General features: G+C 45.2%; 4 protein-coding genes and 1 long non-coding RNA gene across 11 annotated transcripts; 3 read left to right on the top strand and 2 right to left on the bottom strand.

Annotated features, from left to right (window-relative positions):
* The first annotated feature begins 1267 nt into the window (after positions 1–1267).
* On the top strand, positions 1268–4138 carry LOC133497626 (gastrula zinc finger protein XlCGF17.1-like). 2 transcript variants are annotated; one of them, XM_061813671.1, is made up of 3 exons: positions 1268–1659; positions 2191–2301; positions 2516–4138. In XM_061813671.1, exons 1-3 carry the CDS (start codon positions 1548–1550, stop codon positions 3442–3444), a joined length of 1152 nt encoding a protein of 383 aa, XP_061669655.1. In that variant the 5' UTR covers positions 1268–1547; the 3' UTR covers positions 3445–4138. The 2 variants fall into 2 exon arrangements, with proteins under 2 accessions (XP_061669655.1, XP_061669656.1); XM_061813672.1 differs by lacking the exon at positions 2191–2301 and having other exon boundaries at positions 1280–1659; positions 2516–4129.
* A 260-nt stretch (positions 4139–4398) lies between these two features.
* On the bottom strand, positions 4399–7504 carry LOC133497629 (gastrula zinc finger protein 5-1-like). Its single transcript, XM_061813675.1, has 2 exons — positions 6839–7504; positions 4399–5838 (listed from the first exon to the last, which is right to left on the bottom strand). Exons 1-2 carry the CDS (start codon positions 7029–7031, stop codon positions 4952–4954), a joined length of 1080 nt encoding a protein of 359 aa, XP_061669659.1. The 5' UTR covers positions 7032–7504; the 3' UTR covers positions 4399–4951.
* Positions 7505–7570: 66 nt separating this feature from the next.
* Positions 7571–11632, top strand: LOC133497665 (uncharacterized). Its single transcript, XR_009794080.1, has 3 exons — positions 7571–7807; positions 8104–8259; positions 11494–11632. It is a non-coding gene; the product is annotated as an uncharacterized LOC133497665 (long non-coding RNA).
* On the bottom strand, positions 9080–13875 carry LOC133497566 (uncharacterized). Its single transcript, XM_061813572.1, has 5 exons — positions 12049–13875; positions 11568–11915; positions 10707–10944; positions 9991–10273; positions 9080–9904 (listed from the first exon to the last, which is right to left on the bottom strand). The coding sequence occupies exons 1-5, from the start codon at positions 12173–12175 to the stop codon at positions 9245–9247; spliced, it is 1656 nt and encodes a 551-aa protein (XP_061669556.1). The 5' UTR covers positions 12176–13875; the 3' UTR covers positions 9080–9244.
* LOC133497596 (E3 ubiquitin-protein ligase TRIM35-like) lies at positions 11824–22989 on the top strand. Of its 6 annotated transcripts, none has more exons than XR_009794071.1 (3): positions 11876–11961; positions 12794–12854; positions 13932–16939. XR_009794071.1 is itself a non-coding variant. In XM_061813633.1 (2 exons), exon 2 carries the CDS (start codon positions 21235–21237, stop codon positions 22618–22620), a length of 1386 nt encoding a protein of 461 aa, XP_061669617.1. In that variant the 5' UTR covers positions 11824–11961; positions 20587–21234; the 3' UTR covers positions 22621–22989. The 6 variants fall into 6 exon arrangements, 3 of the variants coding, with proteins under 3 accessions (XP_061669617.1, XP_061669619.1, XP_061669618.1); XR_009794072.1 differs by lacking the exon at positions 11876–11961 and adding an exon at positions 12615–12714; XM_061813633.1 differs by lacking the exons at positions 12794–12854; positions 13932–16939 and adding an exon at positions 20587–22989 and having other exon boundaries at positions 11824–11961.
* Positions 22990–23339: the final 350 nt, after the last annotated feature.

Below are 23339 nucleotides of genomic sequence, written 5' to 3'. Positions count from 1 at the left end.
ACACGCACTGAGGGGAAAACCATTTTCCTGCTCTCTTTGTGGCAAAAGAGTTTCTCAAAGATGCAAGAACACACTGGCGAGGAACCATCCAGTTGCAGCGGATGTGATCAAATATTCTCTTGGAAGTATCAAGTGAAGAAAAAACGAAATGTGCTGGTGAGCAAATTCAACTTTCAGTACCTCCGGAAAAAGGCATTTTCACTCTAGTAAACGGTAAAAGTACATTTGACGCTCAATAAAATATCTTTAAATGGAGGTAGGCTTTTTTATCAGTGTTTTCTGTTAGTCACGGGAGGTTCCGTTTCTTGATTTGAACATGTAAACCTACTTTTCAGAGGAAATGTTGTATATAATTGACTAAGTGATTATTGCAATTTGTACTCATTGCATTTTAAGACCCTGCATTTATTTAGTGAGGTGCCAGAGATGAATCAGTTCCCCTACTTTAGCCGCAGTGCTATTTTACACAGCTATCTGTAATTTTGCTTAAATGTGAGTATTTTGCCATCTGACAAATAGAAGTTTGATCATTTGCGCTTGTAAGGCTTTTGAGTTCTTAAAGGTCATTTCAAAGGTCAATCGGTTCAGCACCAGTTACAGGTACAATGAGGAAAAGGTTAGTTCTTTGTCAGTGCTGTGAAAATAATTGTGTTATTACGGTTTTTAAAAATGTCATCGTAAAGAAGCCATCTGTTTGTTTGCCATTGTGAAATTGTCGCTGATCAAGACACATACGGGAGCGGAAGGTGATGGCAAAATCCAGGAGCATGAAAATGAAACTTGATAACTTGTATTATTGAAGCCATGTTGTGAGTGGCGTTCGCTCCACTTTCCTCAAGTCTCGATTTCTTTCCTTGTATTACGCACATGTGATATTCGTAATTTGCACCGTGTTTATGCATACTGCTGTTTATGTATCCGTGTGTGCTATTTTGCCAAGTGCATTGGGTTGCCTCGCTTTGATTTTGCAGTATCGAAAATGAATAATAACCTAAGTCATCTGAGATAGGCTGCAGTTCATCCACCACCCGAGTGAAGATGAGGAGTATTAAACGTCATCACTATGCGACACAGTTAACATCCTTCAGAAGAAACGCGACAATCTTGTCATCAAATAGATGTGTTTTTTTTTTTAGCCCCATTTTACACCGGACTTTCCCAAAGAAATGTGAAAATGACTTCAAATAAATATATGTCTTATGAATTCCGCTGGGAAAGGATGCTCGCTCACCTGGTTTGTAGCATGTAGTTTGTCCAAGTAGAGCTGCCGTTGTTGTGACGCGAACGTGTAACCTGAGCAAACGCGCGTCACAAAACGTATCTTGACAAATTGGTTCTACGTGTACTGAAAGCGCCACACAGTCCGTCCGATCACGACGTCAACAACTATTAGATTTCGTGTCTGGGGACGTTAAAGCTTTTGAGCTAGCTTAGTTTAGTTGCGTTTGGCTTGGCTTGCTAGCTGCGAACCACGAGACGCCCATCTTATTACATAGCCCGAAACCGCCATCGAGAGTGCGTGCAAACGTTGTGGTTATCCTGTAAAAATGTGTGCGAAAAGCGTGAAAGAAGAGTTCGAGGAGGAAATTTGTTGGTCGAACGAGGAGAAAGAGCGACGGCATCTTTTCAAGAAGCCTGCAGGTGTCTTACGCAGAACAGGTTCGTCATTTTCACCCTTTGAGTTCCCGTCTTGTGGTTTTGATAAGAATCAGTGATATTTTATTGAATGACTAACATTATTCACGTGTAATAAAACGCCACACAATCTCTACTATGTGGATCTGATGGTGGGTCCTTGAATATCCGGCAGAATCTTTGTGGGTTTTTCTTTTTGGCATGCCGAAAACGTCAGGTTTTGCACTTTCACTTACTGAGCTGCTGAAATTCATTCAGAAGGAGCAAACGTAAATGTGATTGTCGGATCGCAAACTATATAAAACGTGAAAGGTATCAAATGTTCCGCACAAAATCCAAGTCTCAACACGAGACTTGACCAAGACAAGCTACTTCATGAAAGCACCTCTCCAGGGGTTGGACTCCTGTAACAAGTTGCGAGCTTTAAGCCGTTTTTTTTCAGTACATTCGAAATGCTGCTGTCGTTCCTGCCGATCGTGGCCCAGTCCTCGGGTCTTTGCGCTGCTTTCCTGTCACTCAGAGAACAGACCACAAAAGAGCTCTGCCTGCGTACAGGTATCGTCACGGTCTCGCGCCAAAGTACATCTCTGACACGTTACCCTGTCAGAGCTCTGACAACCTCGGTGAGCGTTCTCCTGCTGGTTCCCAGAGTCCCAACTAAACCCGGTGAGGCTGCGTTTCTGTTTTATGCTGATCAACTCGGAGAGATAAGAAGAAAAGGGCTTCCACTATGACAGTGTTTCAAGTCCAGGCTCAAAAGATTTCTCTGTAGCTGTGCACATGACGTCGGAAGCTCTTTTCTCTCCGTCAAGTTTTATGCCATGATTTAATACGCCTGACCGAATTGGCCTTGCCCTGTTTGTCTTCTTGCGGCCTGCAGAGCTCAGCGAAGAAGGTCTTGATTGCGAGAAGCAGGAGTGGAGCTCCAGGGAGGAGCAGCAGGAGCCAGAGCGTGCCCACATCAAAGAGGAAGAGGAGGAGGCTGACGTCAGCGAGCTGCCATTCACTTGTGTCATTGTCAAGAGTGAAAAGGATTTCCAAGACGAGTGTGAGCGAGACCAAGTGGACAGCCTCTTGGCTCCTCTGTCAGAGAGTGATGACGTAACGTCACACTCTCCTCACGACGACGATGATGATGAAGAGCACCCTGAAGGTGATGCGACGTGTCACACTGACAACCAACACGTGAAATGCTATCAGTGTGACCAAACTTTTTTCAACAGGTCATTGTTCAAAAAACACGCATTAAGTGACTCTGATTGTGGGAAAAGATTTGCTGAGAAGGCTGAGGGTAAAACGTTTGCCTGCTCGGTTTGCTCCTTAAGTTTCCGCAGGCGTTGCAATTTAATTACACACACAAGAACGCATACCGGAGAAAAACCGTTTGCTTGCCTCGTTTGTGCAAAACGATTTGCACGCAAGGGACCTTTGAACGTTCACGTGAGAACGCACACCGGCGAGAAACCTTTCGCCTGCTCACTTTGCAGTAAAAGATTTGCTCGTAAGGCGCATCTGAACATACACACGAAAACGCACACGGGAGAAAAACCTTTTGCCTGCTCAGTCTGCAACGTCAGTTTCAGTGAACGTTCGGGATTGGCGCTACACATGAGAACGCACACTGGGGAGAAGCCCTATTCCTGCTCGGTTTGTGGAAGGAGATTTGCACAAAGTCGCAATTTGACGACGCACAGAAGAATGCACACTGGGGAGAAGCCATTTAGTTGCACCGTGTGTGATGGACAATTCTCTTACAAGTACCAAATGGTCAAACATAAGTGTGCTGGCGAGAAGAGCAGCGGCCAATGAAGCTGCCGAAGTTTAAAGCAAGTGCAACTATGAAGCTCGGAAAGTTTTTAGTATTTACAGTAAGACTGGAAAGTACCGCACAGCGCAACGCTGGATATTTGGCTTTTGGCATTTGCCTAGTTGCATTTTTTTTTGCAGACTACAGTCCATTCTTTGTTGGGGAAAACTCAACCACTCAATGTTTTGTACTCAGGCCATACCAATAAAAGCAATTTTTGGGTGCCGTCTTATTGCCAAGGAACTACGTTGACGCAAATTGAGTAACTTCATTGTGACAACAGCAAAGCTTTGGTGCCATCGTTGTATCTTCAGACAATTTCAGACCTTCTAAGGCAGGCGCAGTCTCTAATTTGTTTCTTTCTTAATGAGTCCAATCAGGAACCAGAATCAGAATCAACTTCAACCACTAGTATCCCGATAACACTGGTAACTTAGTGCAGTATTTTAGCTTGAAATGCAAAACGAAATATATTTGAAACATCAAAAGCATCTTACTTTTTCGATATCGAAGCTACATTATAAAGACATCCTGCTGTTAATGTTTCATCTGTAATTTCAGCTCCTTTCTGACTAGATCAAAGCATCTACACATCACTTGACGGAACAGTTATGAAGATTGTAACGCGTAACGTGAGAATACAAAAATAAAACATGTTGTCCTGGGCATTTGGGTTCCCGTACGTTGTTATTCTTCGGGAGGTGCGTCACGGTGCTGACTCAGAGAACGTGACAACAACTTGTCTCATTGAAAGTTTGTGAGAATACAGTACGGGGACTCCCCCATGATAGGGTGAAAAGCAGTGACAAAGACAACATTAAGAAAGAAGAAAAAAAATCACTTCTAAAACTCATGTTAGGACGGGTCACGTACGCTAGATGTTGTCTGCGTACACGCGTGTGCCTTTAATCGGGGTGAGCGTGTGGGTGCTTGTTTTCAAAATAAGAGGCAGAGCGTGCTCACTTCAAGTTGTTTATTTCTAACTCCCAGTTGAAGCTTACTGTAACACTGACACATAAAAACAAGAGTATTTAAGCGCCAAAATGCTCAACCAAATCATGTAATTTTGTATCATGGAAGTCCGCTTGCTAAATGCTAACACGTGTGAAACGTCATGGATGGACAAACAGTTGTGCATTCACGTTATGACAACCCCAAACCTTCAAACTGCAACTTAACACACACAGAACTGTATCACATAAAACAAAAAAGATTGACACATGTATATCACTTATATGTTCACCCAAAACAAACATTATTTACAGGCACATATTCTATCTGCTTAGTGCGAATACTTCAATGGCGCATTTCCATCCAAAGGAGCTCAGCGCTGCCCCCCATGTGGCAGAACATGAAACTGCACTCCAAATTGAGACTTGGCTGCCCTGCATAGATCAAGCCATTCGCGGCACAATGGGGTGCAAAAGGCAAACCAAAACAGCCTGTAAATGCGCGCCAGGACAGGTTTCCTTCATAGTAAAGTTCTGCCGCTTTATAGGCCGGCCGTCATCAGCACGTATGTTTGTCCAACTCGGACACAGTCGAGAATTGTTCGTCACATGCTCTGCAACTAAATGCTTTCTCGTCAGCGTGTGTGCTTCTGTGTCTTACTAAGTTGACATGGAGAGAGAAACTTTTACCGCAAGTTGAGCAGGAATAAGGTTTTTCCCCAGTGTGCGTCCTCATGTGTGGGACCAACGACGAACGCTGACTGAAGCTTAAGTTGCAGAATGAACAGGCAAAAGGTTTCTCTCCAGTGTGCGTTCTCATGTGCGATCGTAAATGTCCCTTCTGTGTGAACTCTTTATCGCAAAACGAACAGGCAAAGGGTTTCTCTCCAGTGTGTATTCTTGTGTGGATTTTTAAATCTCCCTTTATCCGGAACCTTTTACCGCAAACTGAACAGGCAAAAGGTTTGACCCCGGTGTGGGTCGTCATGTGTCTTTTCAACGATGACTTGTTGAAAAAAGTATTGTCGCACTGGGAACATTTCACACGCTTGTTGTAAGTGTGCCGTCTCATCTCATCTTTGGAGCGTTCACCGTCAGTGTCAGCGGAGTGTGACCGTACGTCGTCGCTATCCGAGAGCGGCGCTAAGAGTCCGTCTGCTCGCGGTCCTCCACGCTGGTCACCGTGGCCTTCTGCTGTCATGTCCTGACTTGAGCTGTTGTTGCTGCTGCTGCTGCTGCTGCTAGGAGGCGCCATTCCTCTGTACTCCTCACACTGGCCTTTGTCTTCAGCTTGACTCTCCGAGGGGGCGCCGGTACACTGGAACGTGACGATATCAGCCTCCTCCTCTTCCTCTTTCACGTGGAAGGTCTCCGGCTCCTCTTCCTCCTTAATATGAGGCAGCTCTGGCGTCGGGTGCTCCGAATAAAGATATTCCTCGTGGATGTCTGTTGGAAAAAAAAAAAAAAAAGACAAATTTGCTTTGTTTGGCAAAATGAAGCTTCAAGTTGGGGACAAGGTTATCCTGATTCAAACCGGTGGTTGGAAATCGGCCGATCATTTTATTAGTCCCGCGTGACTCTATTCATTGTTAAAATGTTTACACGGGAGGCGGCACGGTGAGTATATCAGCCTCGCGCTTCTGAAGTTGCAGGTTCAAATCCAGCCTCGCCTGTGCGGAGTTTGCACATTCTCCGGGTACTCCGGTTTCCTCCCGCCTCTCCAAAAAAAGCATGAATGCTACGTTGAGTCAAGACTCTAAAATTGCTTGTCAACGTGAACGTGAGTGGACATGTTTGATCATAGGTGCCCTGTGATTGGCCGGCGACCAGTTCCGGGTCTACGCCCCCTCCCACCCGAAGATAGCTGGGATTATCTCTAGTGAAGCTAAGTGGTACAATAAATAAATGTCAACGTAGGGATCTCCCAAATATTTTTATTTTTTCATACTTGGAGTCCGAATCACTTTAGTTTGCCTATCTGCAGAAAATGAGACCCGATCGGATACGTTAGCATTGCAATAATGAGGAGGGGGATCGGTCTTAAGCGTTTTCGTTAGAATCGAAGTATCGCAGCTGCAGTTGTAGGAATCGGTGGTGATTGCATATCTCTATGAAGGTCATTTTGTATCCCGATACCGACGTCCCTCACGCCACCACAGGACATCCTCTCATCTATAACCAAGTTGTTTGACCAATTCGAATTAATAAGAACCCCATTGGTTTCATTTTCCCCTCATCTCACTGTGTTCCATGACTATCTTCTCGTTTTCCTTTCGGCTTGTCCCGTTAGGGGTCGCCACAGCTATGAGTCGGCATTATTTTCTGGATGGCTCGATGTTACGACATACAATGCCCGGATGTTCCACTTCAAAGTCTTCAGTTGACAAAAAGAGATCAACTCTAAATAATTATAATAAACAGAAAGCAGATAAGCTATCGGACAAACCTGGTCCGTGAGCTTCGTCCTGAGACACGAAAACAGCGTCCAGTAGTCGACGTTGTCGCTCGTTCTCGTCTTTCGTTCGACAAAGTTCGTCCTCGTACTCCGCTAGCGTTCTTTCAAACAGCGCAAATATTTCGTCCAGTGCCGCACTGAGTCGCGCATTGAGCAAAGCTCTCAGCATCTCCACTTTACACATTTTCACACAATCCCAAGTTACACTCACGCAAGATCTCTGCGTCGTTAACAGATGCGGGGAGAAGCGCAACTAGGCTAGGCTAAAGTAAGCTAAATTGGCTCAAGAAACCTCAATGTGCGCCCCCCAAAAAAGAAATAATAAATCACGTTGTACTGCATTAAAGTAGCGACGGGCGTCCAGTGTCGAGGCTTCAGTACGTTCAGTACAAATGACAATATAGTGAAAAGCGTTTGGTGACGTTAACTGCTGATAGCTGATATTTCTACGGCAAATCCATTGGGACAAAATGATTGCCACAGTGACGAAGCCGCAAATCAACAACAGCAAAATTCACGTGGTCGTCGTGAAACCCTGTTATTCAACTATACCGCAGTGAAAGAAACATTGTTAACGCGGTAACCTAGTCTAGTTTTCAGGCTAGGAAGGAGCCGATGACCACGGTCCCTAAAAGTTTTTCGGGGTCGGGGTGGATCGAGATGGAGCGACGCCTTTCAATGGGTTTCTGCGGTCCTTAAGGTATGTTCTGCCCCAAGTGTTTAATATGTTAAGAAGATCGATTTTATTAGAAAAGATCTGTTTGCGTTGTTAATTTTGAGAGTGCATTGCTGAGCTTTTATTTTGAAACTGTAGAATACAGGAAGTAGGAAGCGGTGAGCAAAACGGTAAAAAAAAAAAAAAAAAAACGAAAAAACAAAACAAGCATGTCAACGGTGGAAAGACGTAGCAAGTTGAAATCAGCTTATTCCTGTGCATGAATCCGTCAGAAAGCAATGGCTGTGAGTAATTTATGTTCTTTACATGTTTCAGAAGTATTGTTCGTAACTTTAACAGTATCTTCGTGCATATTTGTGAGCTGCACTGATTTAGTAACTTTACATGTTGTGTTCATTCTCATGAGATCGCTCGCAGCAGAATGTGTATCTGCTACTCACTTCCACTAGAATGCTGTTGCTGTTTGTGCTTAGACTTACTGAATGTGAATGTTTCATTCATATACTAATGGAATAGGTTGCTACTCCATACTGATTTGACATTGCAGTCTATTTAGTATGTTTTGTATTTCTTTTTCTAGTTTCACTCCATTTTCATTGTGTCACCCGACTTGACTTGTTAAGAAGTCATTAAAGGAGCAAGCACGCTCACTTCCTGGCTCTTGAAAAGGAGTTTGGCTGACTGTTTATTCGTGTTAGCACTTTGAAAGTAAAACACATGAAGAGAACAGTACAAGGTAAGTTGTAGTTTTCAGCTGTAGTGGGACTCTTAGTCACGCCGTCTGTGTGTTAGAACATTTTGATGTTTAAATACATTTTGTTGGATGTGATACTCTTGCGTGTGTTGAGTCATTACTGGCAGATGTAGGATACATTCGTGTCATACTTTAATTAGCATTGTCCATCGAAATAATCCAGAGACAACCCCCCCCCCCAAAAAAAAAAAAAGAGGAAACTCGTTGTTAACCAAATAATACAGGTGGATATAAATCAGACGCAGATGCGCCGGACTCATACGCCATCAACAAGCGACAGGTCACAACACTTCCACAAAAGAGGCCACAAAAACGACCACGAAAGGAGCAGAAAATAGCCAGTGGCATAAAAGGACACGCTTTGGAAAATGAGAAAACATTGGCTCCGTTTGTGCATCATGTATGTCCTTTTTTTGTGAACGAGGGTGTGACCTTTGGTCGCGTGCAGTCCTTAGGGATTTTTTTTTTTTTTTTTTTTAAGTGAAAGACTACATTAAAAAAAATATTTGAAAAAAAATCCGAATTGGGCATTCTGTCGTGAGAACGGAACCACCTCATTTTCTAGAATTCTTGAGAATTGCGTGGTTTGGAGTGATCGGTAGAAAAACAGTGCCCGCTGCTAATTTGAGATTTTATTACAAATGAAAATGTTTTTCGGAATGGAGACCGACTTGACGCTCAAACAAAACATAGATTCTGACCGAACTCAAAGTAGTGAACTATAAATCCCCAAAACTATCGAGGTCAAAGAGACAGCATGACAAAACGTGTCCTAATAAGAGCAGTTAAATACTTGCACAAATCATTTGTGAGGCCATCTTTATTGACATGATTGATGGATGGAATGTGGCTCTTGGGTCACCAATCAGTGAGGAGCAACCCGAGGCGAGCGCTCTCACCCAAAATGTGCACAAAGGAGCACTTTTGCGAGGCAGAAAAAAATCCAACGGGCCTAACGAACCCGTTGCTAGTCCACCAGCTCCTTCTCGTTGGGCCACAGGTTTTCATCCACGTCACATTGGATGTCCTCTCTCGCGACGCACTGGGGAAAGAATCTCCTTGCCCGTCGGATCCATCCCTGACAGCTTTCCGCGTTTATGGCCCGACAACTGGCATTCATGGCGTCCAACAGGGACATGCCTCGATGAGAATGGCAATCCAACACCTGCCATCTCCACGCCGAGAAGAACTCCTCAATGGGACTGAGGAAAGGGGAGCACGCGGGCAGGAAGTGCATCGCCGTCCGGGGCCGCTCGGCAAACCACCGGTTGACCGGGTCGGAGCGGTGGAAGGCGACGTTGTCCCAAACGATGACGTACGACGGCGCGCCGGGCCCCGACGGCTCGCCTTCTCCGGGGGGAATCAGCCTGCGCAGGAGGGAATCGAGGAAGACGACGAGGCGCTCCGTGTCGAGGGGCCCAATGATAGCGCTGTGGCAGAGGACCCCGTCGTCGGCGATGGCGGCACACATGGTGATATTGGCTCCCCGCTGGTCCGGCGCCGTCACGGTGGCCCTCTGCCCGATGAATCGCTTCCCTTTTCTGGTGACCTTCGCTAGATTGAAGCCCGCCTCGTCCACAAAGATGAACTGGAGATTTTTACCGCTGCTCTCGAGTTCCATTATTTCCTGCCAATCCGCAAATTCGTGGAGCAAATGACTCGATGTAGTTGCAGGGCGAAATGAAGATGCAACATTTTGCTGGAAATCCTTACCTGTACGTACCTGTACCTCGCCTCCTTCAACACGTCGGCGTTCCTTTGGAACGGAACTCGAAAGACCTTTTTCAAGGCTATATTCTTATGCTTCAGAACTCGGTCAATTGTCGACAAACTAACGCTGTCGATGTCCGGGAACGTCAGTTTATCTGCAATGATGGCTTCTTTGATGTCACGCAGTCGGATGGCGTTGTTTGCAGCAACCATCGCCACAATGGCTGCCTCCTGACTCGCGTTGAAGAGTTTGTCTCTGCCGCCGTTTTGTGGTAGTCTGTTGATTCTAGAAGTGCATAAAATGGGGGAAAAAAAAAAACCTCTCTCGTGATATATATTACTGCATTATGACCAGGGCTGGACATAATTTGGTGCGCAGGCACAAGATGGCGCTGTCGGTCTCCCTGTGCAGCGGCACTAACAGTGTGTCTTTCAATGACACCTGTCACTGGTGTTAAAAAACAGTAGAAATGATCACGTTTAAACAAAAAAACGTGAACGTTGCCCACTGGACTCCGCCAAAACAGTCTTTTAAGTTCATCCGGTGAGGTCACACGGTTGTAAAAAAAATGAGCATCAATCTGCAACCTTTCAGAATCAGCAAAATTGTTATGTGCACTCCTGGTTATGTTCTGACATTCTTAGTAGCGTTAACACATCACTTTTGGCCAGAGATGACCTTCAGAACCGACACACACAATCACGTGCGTATGACTTACCGATTCTGATGGCGCAAAACTCTGACCATGGATCCCACAGTGCTCCGAGTCAAAGCGGGTGTGACCCGTTGCCCAGCCTCCTTAAACGTCAGACCGTGGTTGATGACGTAGTCCAGGACTGCGGCCCGGATTTCATTGGGAATCTTGGGTCTCGCTCCACCGCGTTTTTTCACTTCTTTGACCGGACCGCCGCGGCCTCTCCCTCGAACAGGTTGCCTCTGGGCTCCTTTTTCCATGACTGAAATGAAAAATGTCGCAGAGGTGAGCACATTTTATGGCCCGGTGTGGGAGGCCATTGTGGAATCGATCAAACAAAGTAAGGCTACTTAACACATCGAAAAAAATATCTTCGCCATGACGGCACATGAATCTATGTATCGCAAAGACGTGCAATAAATGAAGACGTATACGGCACTGGGTGCTTTGTCGCACGCGTGTGGCATTAATGTGAGTTTGACTAATCGGATGTGACCTTAGATACAGGTGCCCATGGGCCCCCCATAGATTGATAAAAAAGTTCAAGTGAGAACCCCTCTCCCCCCAAAAAATGAATAAATAAAATCATCAGCCGAGCCAGGCGTCGCATGTTGATGAACGGTGGGGAGTTCTCGGGTCCCAAATAGAGTTTCAGACTGAGCAAGAAAAAGGTTTGTCTTCGCCTGTGATTTATCAAAGTACTTTTCGGGGTAACCTAAGGCCACACAGCAAGTATATGAACTCATATGGCTGCTCAAATGTGTCTCGCGAGCGAATCCGTCTGAAAATCTGAACGATTTCTCCCCTTTAGGAATCTCACGTGGACTTTGGAACCCCGGAGAGAACGAAATGACTTCCCACGTGACGCACTTGTCGTCACATCACCTTTGGAGTGTTCACCGTCGTCAGAAGAGTGTGACGTTGCGTCGTCACTCTCAGATTGCGGACCGAAGAGGCTGGCTGCCGGCGATCCTCCGTCGTCTTCGGTTTTCACGCCGCGTTGACTTGAGCTGCTGGTCAGAGGCTCCGCCCCTCCGCTCTCTTCACTCTGACCCGAATGAAGCGCTGACCACTCAGCTTGGTCTTCACTCTTCATGACGACACAAGTCAATGAAAACTTGGTGACGTCAGACCCATCCTTCTCCTCTTTAACGCGAGGGCGGTCAAGCTCCTCCTCCTTGACCGTGACTTGCCACGCCCGCTCTTCAGATTGAAGACTTTTTTCACTGACGTCTGCAGGACACAAGAAGGCGAACGTACACGGACTGGTAAAGACAATGTCAGTTGGCGCTTTGCTTTTGGCTATGATTGTTTATACAGCAATAATAAGTAGTTCATAGACACGTAAGCCCAGAAGTGAACAAACCTGCTTTTTGTGTCACAACTTGAGGCTGATGGCGAACATCGTCCAGTAGCTCATGTTGTCGCTCGTTGTCTTCTTTTGGTCGACATAGTTGCTCATTGTACTCTAGTTCTTCTATTTTAGCACACATTCTTTTTTTTTTTTTTTTCCCACGCCAAGTGCAAAACTTTACGTTCACATTTGATGTAGGCTGAGCGATGTGGAGGTAAACGCGTCTCTGTTCGGGCTCGGCGAGCGAACGCTAAACGAACCTAAGCTAAGATAAACTAAGCTACGCTAGCCAGCTTCGACGAGCTCATCAGGATTTAACAATGTTTGACTCCAACTAAACGCGACCGACGCATTGTGAGGCTTCGGTGCGTTCAGTGCTAACTGGGGCAGAAAGTTACGTGAAGCACGTTTGATGACACAAATCGCCGAAGAAGTCGAAGAAACGCAGCCCAAGTTGGAGCTTACGTCGACTTCACTTGGGCCAACGCTCACTGTCGGACGTGACGTCACACCGCGTTGCATCATGGGCATAGAGGAACGGTGACCCTCTTGGCAAGATGCAAGTCAGTGCACCGAACGTCAAAAAGTGCTCGCGCGCTTGAATTTTGGGAAAGAGACGAGCACCGAAACATAAAAAGAGAAAAAAAAACCTTTTGACTGTCCAGTTTGCCCTAAAAGGTTCTCCATAAAGAACACACTGAATGGTGAGAAACCTTTTCCCTCACCGGTCCGCAATTCAACTTTTTGTGATGTTCAGGATTGGTTCAACACGCGAGAAGACATCGTGGCGAGAAACCGTTCAGTTGCAGTGTATGCACGTAAGAAATAATCCTCTGAATACGCATCAAATGAACAAACACCGTGCGTGCGTGTGTGTGCGCGTGTTGTTAAGAAGAGCAGTCGTTAATGAAGCTTGAAATAAATGATGTTAAAAAATTCTCTATGGTAAGCTCTAAAAAGTGTGTGCACGAGCCCAAGATTTAGTACACGTGTTCAACAAGTATCAGTCATGGAGGCGAAAGGTAGTGAACCTAAAAAATACTTGTTTTCTTTTGAGTTTCCATCAGAAGTGCTTTGATTTATAATTTTCCACCCAAAGTGTCAAGGTTTAGTTTGAGACATTAAAGTGCTTCAAAATGGCTCCACACAAATATTCCTTGTGATTTATGTGCTCCGATACTTTTGCTCAGCTGACCTTGAATTAGAACAACAAACCGCAACAGAAGTGGGATCATTCTCACCACGGAGGAAGCTTGGCCACAATGATTAGTCCAGTGAGAAAAACTTTTGGGAAGAACACACAGTTAAGGGCAAAAATGTTTCCTTGAATAAATAAATTGTCAAAAGGACTCGGGAGAGAGGCAAGAAGTTGGAGTGCTTTGGACTGTCGACATTCAAGTTATTGTGACCAACAGTTGGAGGCCACCCTGTCGGAACCTCAATTCAGTCTCTCGAGTCTCGGGTTAAGGGAATGTAGTTTAAAAATTGGGTTTTGTGTTGACAGCTTAGAGGAAAACCCTTGGAGGACTTCAGTAAATGTGTCTTAGCAACTGTCAGATAGGTTGCCATACCACAAATGGCAATGGAGCGAATTGATAACAATTGGGGTGTATGGCTTAAGGTTCATGTTTTGAGCTGAGCCACCAGCTCTCAAATTGGACAACAGATGTCGCCAAACAAAATTACACTTGATTGGGTCACCAGCACTGATAAACGGAGCCCATAAAGCCCACTTGGCTTCTCATTGCATTGCATACGTATACCAAAGTCAGTAACCTAATATAAGCGTGATTATTTTTCATATCTTTGTATTCCATACATCTATCGGGGTTAGCAACCTTAAGAACCCAATTATTGTTATATCTTTGTATTCACTTCCTATTTCTGATATAAAGACAGCGACAGGATGCAGCTGTCAAGCCACACCGAACATTTTTCAAGATGGTTGCAGCATCAAGTTACTGAACAGGAAGCCCGTCTCACTCGAATGACCACGCAGGAAGTCGGCAAGCAGAAATAGATTTCAACTATTTTTTTCCCTAAACTTTTAGCAGAAAATAAGATGCTTGGTGAAAAGAATATAACCTGTGTATGGCTGTCCCTCTCAGACAAGGCAACACATGATGAGCAACCAACTAAAACGAGCCTGAGAATACATGAGAGAATTGTATTCACAAGAATGTTGATACATTTATGCTCTTGTTCAAAACCAGGGTGAAACCGAACGCGAGTTGTGGTTCCATTTTTTTTAAGATGCATTTATTAATTAAAGGGAAGATGACAAAATTGAGTGAAGCTAAGAAGGGCGTGAATTAGCAAAATAGTTGAAACACAACATCTGAAAAAAAATAATAATAATAATGATGTGTAAGGACTAGAAGTTTTTAGAAAGCAAATGTCCTACTAAAACAAAACATCTAAATTTGTGGAAAACACAATATGACTTTGCTGTCCAGCTCAACATACACACAAAATTTTTTTTTATAGATAACCTGCAAGATAAAATAAGAGAAACACACACACACAAAAACGAAAAAAAACCCAACAACAAAAAAAATAAGATGGACTCAAGATGATGTGAAAACGGCCATAAAAGGTATCACATCTCATAAAGTTGATGTAACATAATTCGTCCAGGGAACGGAAGACTTGAGAAACTCTTACCACTTAAATGATGTGGAAGTACAACAAATTTGGATGACAGCAAAGTACTTTCTCACAGCAGCAGGGAGTTCAAGGGTTAATATCTCGCACTTCTACTAGATTGAAAAAAAAAAAAGCAATTTTTTTTCTGTCATTGGAAGAGCAAAATAAAACAACAATGAACCATTTGAAGAATATAGAATTGGAATAAATGCATGTTTTAAAGCAAACAGTGGCATTCCTGAAGATCACACTCCAGGGAGTGTGTATCAAGGGCAATTAAAAAAATGCTCTTCATGTGAATTCAAATAATCCTATAAAACAATGGATTGAAAAACATTGGGTTGACAAACCGACTGGCAGCCTGTAACAATGCGTAAACCTAGCACTACGCGCAGAAAGAGTGCTACAAAATAAGAAAGAGAAAAAGAAAATTGACACCTTTCTGACACAGAAAGGAGAAATTTATGGAGCTTTATGGGAAACATTTAATAATTGTGTACACCCTGACCTGGTTGCCAGCCAACTGACCCCTCCGTACAGGGCACTTAACCACGCCTCCTGAAGTGACGTCACCCCACACTTGCTAACCTCAGACAAACAATTAGCAAAAATGGCGTCGCAGGAAGAAAAGACGAGAGCGAAATTGTCCGATTTACCAGCTGATTTTTCACTCGCATTCTTACGGAATAGTGAAATATCGTTGAAGAATAGACAGCGGGGCTTCAAGTATTTCAGCGAGGGGTATTTCAATGGTATTTACATGCGTATCGACAGAGAAACCATCGATATTAGCGCGACATCTTTCCGGAGTCAGAGGAAGACCGAGAAGCCACATAATATAATATATTATAGCCCAAAGACGAATTCATCATTGACAGTTTCCTATTTTCGTGTTACCTATCACACTTGTGTGCAGAATCTGTATGTGTATCTGTATAGCTGTTTGTGAACCGCCGTATGAAGGAAAAGAAAAAGGCGAGGCTTGATTTACGTGTTGTTTCTCTCGTATTCTTTGTGTAACGTCACGCGCTCCCCTCAATAATTATTCTTGAATCAGTGCCGAACCTACGTAAGTCCCGACCGAGTACGACAATCGCTACTTTAGTGCCCTCAAACATCCTTCCTTCAGTCTTGGTGTCTCGGTGCACGTCGAAGGCTTTTAGGACTCGCTAGTCCGGTTTAGCTTGGCTCGCTAGCCGGCAACAAAGAGACACGTTTGTGCAGTCAGATCATCGCAAAATATCACTCAACACAGATCAAGTGTGTCAATCATTCACACGTAGCTATATTATGCAAGCGAAGAATTGCTAATTCATTTATATGAGACATGTATTGAAAATCAAATATAGGGCTTACCCTTCCGGTTGATGGATTCAGTTGATGATGCAGTCTTCCACAAAGTTTGATCCATCGAAGACATTTTTCGTACTGGGCCTTCGGTTTTGGAAAGGGTACGAATTGAACTCCACCAACTAGCCTTTCGGGATACCTGTTGGCACTATTATAAAGTCCGTGACTACACCTCTTAACCATATCTATTGTTAAAGAACCCAAATACCCGATAAAACGCTAACAAAAGCTATACTGGACCATACAACGTTGTCTGAGGAAACTGCGGGTCCAAAAAGGGGGCCTGGTTTATGCAGATCTCTGGCCTCTGATTGATTCAGCGACGCGGATGACGCGATTTCTACGGAGGGGTCAATTGGCCGCATCCATCTTTGGACCTCCCCTTGGGTTCTCCCGAAGGCGAAGGTCCTCTTGGAAAGATGGAGATCTGACATACATTGATGCAAATGGCATCCCAACTGCATACCAGATGAGTATAAATTGGTTAACGAGATTGCTGCAGGATGGGAATCCATCTTGTTATGGATAACTCTGAATAAAAACGTTGACAGAATCAACTACATACATTACAATGTACAGAAACTAGGTAATTATACGGAAGCAGGCTTTATTGCCATTAGGGAAACCCCAGCTGCAACCTCACTCATGACGTTCCAGAACCGCATAGCGGTCGACACGCTCCTGGCCGAGAAGGGTGGCGACTGCTCAATGTTCGGTGACCAGTGTTGTTTATTCCAAATATCACAGCACCTGATGGGTCACGTACAAGGGCACAAGGGGCATTCAAGGCCTCCGCACCCTGAACCACAAGATGAAGGAGCACTCTGGTGTGAACACATCAGCCAGGTCTGAGTGGTGGGCAACCATATCCCGCGTCTGGCGGGAATGACTGTAGAATGAATGTTATCTGAACAATTTTTAGCATTTTAATCATTTTTGCTTGAATTGATTTATCTTCAATTAACATTGAATTTTGCCTTAACATCGCAACCATATCCCGCGTCTGGCGGGAATGACTGTAGAATGAATGTTATCTGAACAATTTTCATCATTGTATTAAATTCTTAAAATTTCCATCTTCATCTATCTTTGTCATTCTTATACTGAGTTATCTCATTATTATCATTCTACCTCATTAAAGATCGACATTGACATCATTTAGTCGTAAAAATTCTATTTTAATCAGTCACTCATTGATAATCTCCGGTTTAAGATAAAACAAATCCGGAGGATCCTAATAAGGATTGTTCAATTCACTCGGAATGAGGAATGCACAGAGCCTACAACTGAGTGTAGGGACTTTGAATGTTGGGACTATGACAGGAAAAGCACAGGAGTTGGTTGACATGATGATTAGGAGAAAGGTTGATATTCTGTGCATCCAAGAGAGCAGGTGGAAAGGTAGTAAGGCCAGAAGTTTGGGAGCAGGGTTTAAATTATTCTACCACGGAGTAGATGGGAAGAGAATGGAGTAGGGGTTATTTTAAAGGAAGAGCTGGCTAAGAATGCCTTGGAGGTGAAAAGAGTATCAGATCGAGTGATGAGACTAAAATTTGAAATTGAGGGCGTTATGTATAATGTGGTTAGCGGCTATGCACCACAGGTAGGATGTGACCTAGAGTTGAAAGAGAAATTCTGGAAGGAACTAGATGAAGTAGTTCTGAGCATCCCAGACAGCGAGAGAGTTGTGATTGGTGCAGATTGTAATGGACATATTGGTAAAGGAAACAGGGGCGATGAAGAAGTGATGGGTAAGTACGGCATCCAGGAAAGGAACTTTGAAGGGCAGATGGTGGTGGACTTTGCAAAAAGGATGGAGATGGCGGTAGTGAACACTTATTTCCAGAAGAGGGAGGAACACATAGTGACCTACAAGAGCGGAGGTAGAACCACGCAGGTAGATTATATTTTGTGCAGACGATGTAATCTGAAGGAGGTTACTGACTGTAAAGTAGTGGTAGGGGAGAGTGTAGCTCGACAGCATAGGATGGTAGTATGTAGGATGATTCTGGTGGTGGGTAGGAAGATTAAGAAGACAAAGGTAGAGCAGAGAACCAGGTGGTGGAAGCTGAGAAAGGAAGAATGTCGTGCGGCCTTCCGGAAAGAGGTGAGACAGGCTCTCGATGGACAACCGAAGCTCCCGGAAGACTGGACGACGACAGCCAAGGTGATCAGAGAGACAGGCAGGAGAGTACTTGGTGTGTCATCTGGTAGGAAAGGGGAGAAGGAGACTTGGTGGTGGAACCCCAAAATACAGGGAGTCATACAAGGAAAGAGATTAGCGAAGAAGAAGTGGGATACTGAGAGGACTGAGGAGAGGCGAAAGGAGTACATCGAGATGCGACGTAGGGCAAAGGTCGAGGTGGCAAAGGCTAAACAAGAGGCATATGAAGACATGTACACCAGGTTGGACACGAAAGAAGGAGAAAAGGATCTCTACAGGTTGGCCAGACAGAGGGATAGAGATGGGAAGGATGTGCAGCAGGTCAGGGTGATTAAGGATAGAGATGGAATGTGTTGACTGGTGCCGGTAGTGTGCTAAATAGATGGAAAGAATACTTTGAGAAGTTGATGAATGAAGAAAATGAGAGAGAAGGAAGAGTTGAAGAGGCAAGAGTGAAGGACCAGGAAGTGGAAATGATTACTAAGGGGGAAGTCAGAAAGGCACTACAAAGGATGAAAACTGGGAAGGCAGTTGGTCCTGATGACATACCGGTAGAGGTATGGAAGCAATTTGGAGAGATGGCTGTGGAGTTTTTGACCAACTTATTCAACAGAATACTAGCGGGCGAAAAGATGCCTGAAGAATGGAGGAAAAGTGTTCTAGTTCCCATTTTTAAGAACAAAGGGGATGTTCAGAGCTGTGGGAACTATAGAGGAATAAAGTTGATGAGCCACACAATGAAGTTATGGGAAAGAGTAGTGGAGGCTAGACTCAGGACAGAAGTAAGTATCTGCGAGCAACAGTATGGTTTCATGCCTAGAAAGAGTACCACAGATGCATTATTTGCCTTGAGGATGCTCGTGGAAAAGTACAGAGAAGGTCAGAAGGAGCTACATTGTGTCTTTGTGGATCTAGAGAAAGCCTATGACAGAGTACCAAGAGAGGAACTGTGGTACTGCATGCGTAAGTCTGGTGTGGCAGAGAAGTATGTTAAAATAGTACAGGACCTGTATGATGGCAGCAGAACAATGGTGAGGTGTGCCTTAGGTGTGACAGAGGAATTTAAGGTGGAGGTGGGACTGCATCAGGGATCAGCTCTGAGCCCCTTCCTGTTTGCAGTGGTAATGGAGAGGCTGACAGATGAGGTTAGACTGGAATCCCCTTGGACCATGATGTTCGCAGATGATATTGTCATATGCAGTGAAAGCAGGGAGCACGCAGAGGAACAATTGGAAAGATGGAGACACGCACTGGAAAGGAGAGGAATGAAGATTAGCCGAAGTAAAACAGAATATATGTGCGTGAATGAGAAAAGTAGAGGGGGAAGAGTGAAGCTACAGGGAGAAGAGATAGCGAGGGTGGACGACTTCAAATACTTGGGGTCAACAATACGGAGCAATGGAGAGTGTGGTCAGGAAGTGAAGAAACGGGTCCAAGCAGGTTGGAACAGCTGGCGAAAGGTGTCTGGTGTGTTATGTGACAGAAGAGTCGCCGCTAGGATGAAGAACGGCAAAGTTTACAAAACAGTGGTGAGGCCGGCCATGATGTACGGATTAGAGACGGTGGCACTGAAGAAACAACAGGAAGCTGAACTGGAGGTGGCAGAAATGAAGATGTTGAGGTTCTCGCTCGGAGTGAGCAGGTTGGATAGGATTAGAAATGAGCTCATTCGAGGGACAGCCAAAGCTGGATGTTTTGGAGACAAGATTCGAGAGAGCAGACTTCGATGGTTTGGACATGTTCAGAGGCGAGAGAGTGAGTATATTGGTAGAAGGATGCTGAGGATGGAGCTGTCAAGGAAGAGAGAGCGAGAGGAAGACCAAAGAGAAGGTTTATGGATGTGGTGAGGGAAGACATGAGGGCAGTTGGGGTGTTGAGAGAGGAAGACGCAGGAGATAGGCTAAGATGGCAAAAGATGACACGCTGTGGCGACCCCGTACGGGACAAGCCGAAAGGAAAAGAAGAAGAAGAAGACTCGGTCAATGACAAGTGCAATCGAGCTGCTGTAAAAGCAGAGCGAACACTTTGTCACCTTGCTACTCGAAAAGGTTACTCGACAAGGCTGACAAGTGGGGGCAGTCCGGATTGGCTCCGCAAAACCAAAGGCAGTTAGTACACCGAGGCGAATTCATCTCGACACCGACTTAAGAAGCTCCCGTCCCCCTGCACGCACGGCGTTGGAGTCGGCTGGGGCAAAGGGGTAGTTTAACCCTTTAACTGGAGAGTCGGTCAGGACATTTCTCCCGATTTAGTCCTGAGGATAAGCGGAATCTGACACAACTGAGAAAAACTGTTTTGTTTTTTTGTTTTTTTTTTAATCGCACTTTTGAGCACAGTTGCTCGTGATGTCACTTTATTCTAATACCAACTTGAATCTCTTCTCTTTCTAGTCCCAACTCTGACCTGGAGTCTAAAGCTACTTGTGAAGGCGTTCCTGAAGTTTTAGCCCGACGCCCCCCAACGGCATGCCCCATCGTTACAGTTCCTGGCGTTTTACGGAATATTCCCAATTGAAAGATGAAATGCAATCGCAGTGTCGATTTGTGCCGTCCACCTACGCTGTTCCGATAAGTTGAAAACAGAAAAATGTCAAGCGAGAACAACATCTCCCATATCAGATTGAAAGCACGAATGCGATTGAACCGCTACTAGACCGATGGACGGACTCGTTGTTGCCAGAGCCAATCAGCATTGGACTTTCGAGGTGGCCTCCACATTCCCCTTTTCAGCTGCCTTTCACGCACATCATTTAGTTTAGATTATTTTTCACTCTGTTCTGTCAGCTTGTCACAAATTCCTAGCGGTGAAGTTGTAGAATGTTGAACAACTCCAGATAAATACCTGCCGTCTTGGAGCGCTTAAATATGTGCTAGGCTGATACTCTTGACCAGTTTGTCTGGTTGTCTGATAAAATATTGTCCAACTTGTCTGACAACATTTACAAAAAAACATTCCACTTCTGGCTTTATAAAACTTGGTGGCACAACCATCCATTCAGTTCCTTGAAGTGAACACGAGACGCACTCTTCGTAGGGAGCATGGCAGGCCAAATCGAGGACGACCTCCAATGTCCGAGCTGCATGGAAATCTTTAAAGAACCCGTCATACTTCCTTGCAGTCACAGCTTCTGTCGTTCGTGCGTGCAGCGGTGGTGGGAAGAGAGAGGAGATCGAACCTGTCCGGTCTGTAGGGAAAAGTGCCATTCGACCGAGCCACCTTTGAATTTGGCACTGAGGAACGTGTGCGAGGCCTTCTCGAAAGCCTCGCTCGAGTCACGGGACGTCTGCAAGTTGCACGGGGAGAAGGTGAAACTTTTCTGCCTGGACCACCAGGAGTCGGCGTGCGTCGGCTGCAGAGATTCAAAGCTCCACGCTGGCCACAAGCTCTGCCCCCTCGACGTAGTTGTGCAAGATTGCAGAAAAACACTCCAGGAAGGCCTGCAGAGGGTCAAGGAAAGACTGGGAGAGTTGAAGAACATCAGAGTCAGCTGCAGTGAGCAAGCGGAGCACATCAAAGTCCAGGCGGAGCAGGTCGAACGCAAGATTAAGAAGGATTTCGAGGAGCTTCGAGGATTTTTGCGGCTTGAGGAGGAAGCCAAGTTGGCTGCCGTGAGGGAGGAAGCGCAGAGGAAGAGTCAGATGATGAAGGAGACGATGGAGGCTCTCGCCAGAGACCAGGCCGTTCTGTCGGACCTGATCAGAACCACAGAGGAGCGGCTCTCATCTGACCAGGTTTCCTTCATGAACGCCTACCAGACCGCAATGAGCAGAATCCGGCAGCTGCCCGAGAAACCCAAGCAGCTCAGAGCAGCGCTGCTGGATGAAGTCAAACATGTGGGCAACCTCAAGTTCACCGTGTGGGAACGAATGAAGGAAGTGGTCTGCTTCACTCCCGTGATTCTGGACCCAAACACGGCAGGTGCGGCACTCAGTCTGTGTCAAGACTTGACCAGTGTGAGTTTTAAAGTCAGACAGCAGCGTCCAAAGAATCCAGAGCGGCTGAAGCGCTCGAACGAAGTTCTCGGTCGCGGCTTGGAGTCAGGAACGCACGTGTGGGATGTCGAGGTGGGCGACAACGCGGACTGGGAACTGGGGGTGGCGTGGTGGGACACTTGCTTGCCACACACCTTGTTCAAGTGGATCATTCGATTCCATAACGGGGAATACAAAATACTTAGCCGACCGCTCGGATCCCAGAATCTGCGGGAGAAGCTGCAACGGATCCGCGTTCGTGTGGACACTAATGAAAAATCCGTTTCATTTTCTGAATCTCTGACGAAAACTGAATTGCACGCGCAAAAGAACATTTACAATTGGCCAGAATTTTCAGGTACCATGAAAATGTGTCCTTACTTCTCCACCAGCAATGAAACTCCTCTGAAAGTTGCACCACTCACAATTGGTGCCATAACTTGGAGTGAATGATTTTGAAATTGTTTTGCGCGCAGCGACGCTCAGTAACAGTTGCGACATTATCGATTCATCAGAAGCTTATATATATGTATACTTTTTTTTGGTTTTTTTTTTTTTACCTGTTCAATGAATTAGTATGAATGTAGACCAAGTCAAACATATCGATATGCACAAATAATGTGACCTTTTGTTTTAATGGTCTGCACTCAGCAGAATTTGGTGATGTCGACAAAACAAGTGCCCCATACACACACGTTTGTGTAAATGTCGACAGCCGGATCATTTTGGTCGCCACTATTCAAATGATTGTTTTGTGCTCATATCTGAATCAAAATGTGTCAGCAATCATATACACTACTGAGCTCATCTGCATTAAATCAATTCAAGCAAACGTGTGTGTGTGTGTGTGTGTGTGCGAGTGAGTGGTATTTGTTTCAGTGCAAATGAAGCAAGATAATCACATAAAAAAAAAAAAAAAAAAAAGGAATTGAAGGGCCAAGTGGAGTTGCTGCCGCACCACTTTTGCGGCTGACGCACTCCCGCATTCTTTGATCTTCACGCGATGCACGCTGCACTAAATAAAACCTCTGTAGCGCCGGAGAAAAGGAGGCGGAGTGTCGGACACAGAAACAGAACTTGCTTTATTGTTCGACATCACCAAACTACTCGCATAACGGCGGGAACTCTGTTAACCTTTGCTCCGGAAGCGCAACAACAAAAACAGTCCGTGC

The sequence above is a fragment of the Syngnathoides biaculeatus genome, chromosome 3 (assembly GCF_019802595.1).
Source record: "Syngnathoides biaculeatus isolate LvHL_M chromosome 3, ASM1980259v1, whole genome shotgun sequence".
Taxonomy (NCBI): domain Eukaryota; kingdom Metazoa; phylum Chordata; class Actinopteri; order Syngnathiformes; family Syngnathidae; genus Syngnathoides; species Syngnathoides biaculeatus.
Note: the sequence above shows the minus strand (reverse complement) of the source record. Positions and strands in the feature narration are given on the sequence as shown.

Bases quoted from the DNA above. Each gene is read 5' to 3' on its own strand.
- LOC133497566 (XM_061813572.1), bottom strand. From the start codon at position 12,175: ATGTGTGCTAAAATAGAAGAACTAGAGTACAATGAGCAACTATGTCGA. The intron at 11,916-12,048 runs GTTTGTTCACTT...TGTGTCCTGCAG, and splicing joins AGTTGTGACACAAAAAGCAG to ACGTCAGTGAAAAAAGTCTT. The intron at 10,945-11,567 runs GTGATGTGACGA...TTTTCATTTCAG, and splicing joins CGACGGTGAACACTCCAAAG to TCATGGAAAAAGGAGCCCAG.
- LOC133497626 (XM_061813671.1), top strand. From the start codon at position 1,548: ATGTGTGCGAAAAGCGTGAAAGAAGAGTTCGAGGAGGAAATTTGTTGG. The intron at 1,660-2,190 runs GTTCGTCATTTT...GCCTGCGTACAG, and splicing joins AGGTGTCTTACGCAGAACAG to GTATCGTCACGGTCTCGCGC. The intron at 2,302-2,515 runs GTGAGGCTGCGT...TGCGGCCTGCAG, and splicing joins CAGAGTCCCAACTAAACCCG to AGCTCAGCGAAGAAGGTCTT.
- LOC133497596 (XM_061813633.1), top strand. From the start codon at position 21,235: ATGGCAGGCCAAATCGAGGACGACCTCCAATGTCCGAGCTGCATGGAA.
- LOC133497629 (XM_061813675.1), bottom strand. From the start codon at position 7,031: ATGTGTAAAGTGGAGATGCTGAGAGCTTTGCTCAATGCGCGACTCAGT. The intron at 5,839-6,838 runs GTTTGTCCGATA...TTTTTCCAACAG, and splicing joins GGACGAAGCTCACGGACCAG to ACATCCACGAGGAATATCTT.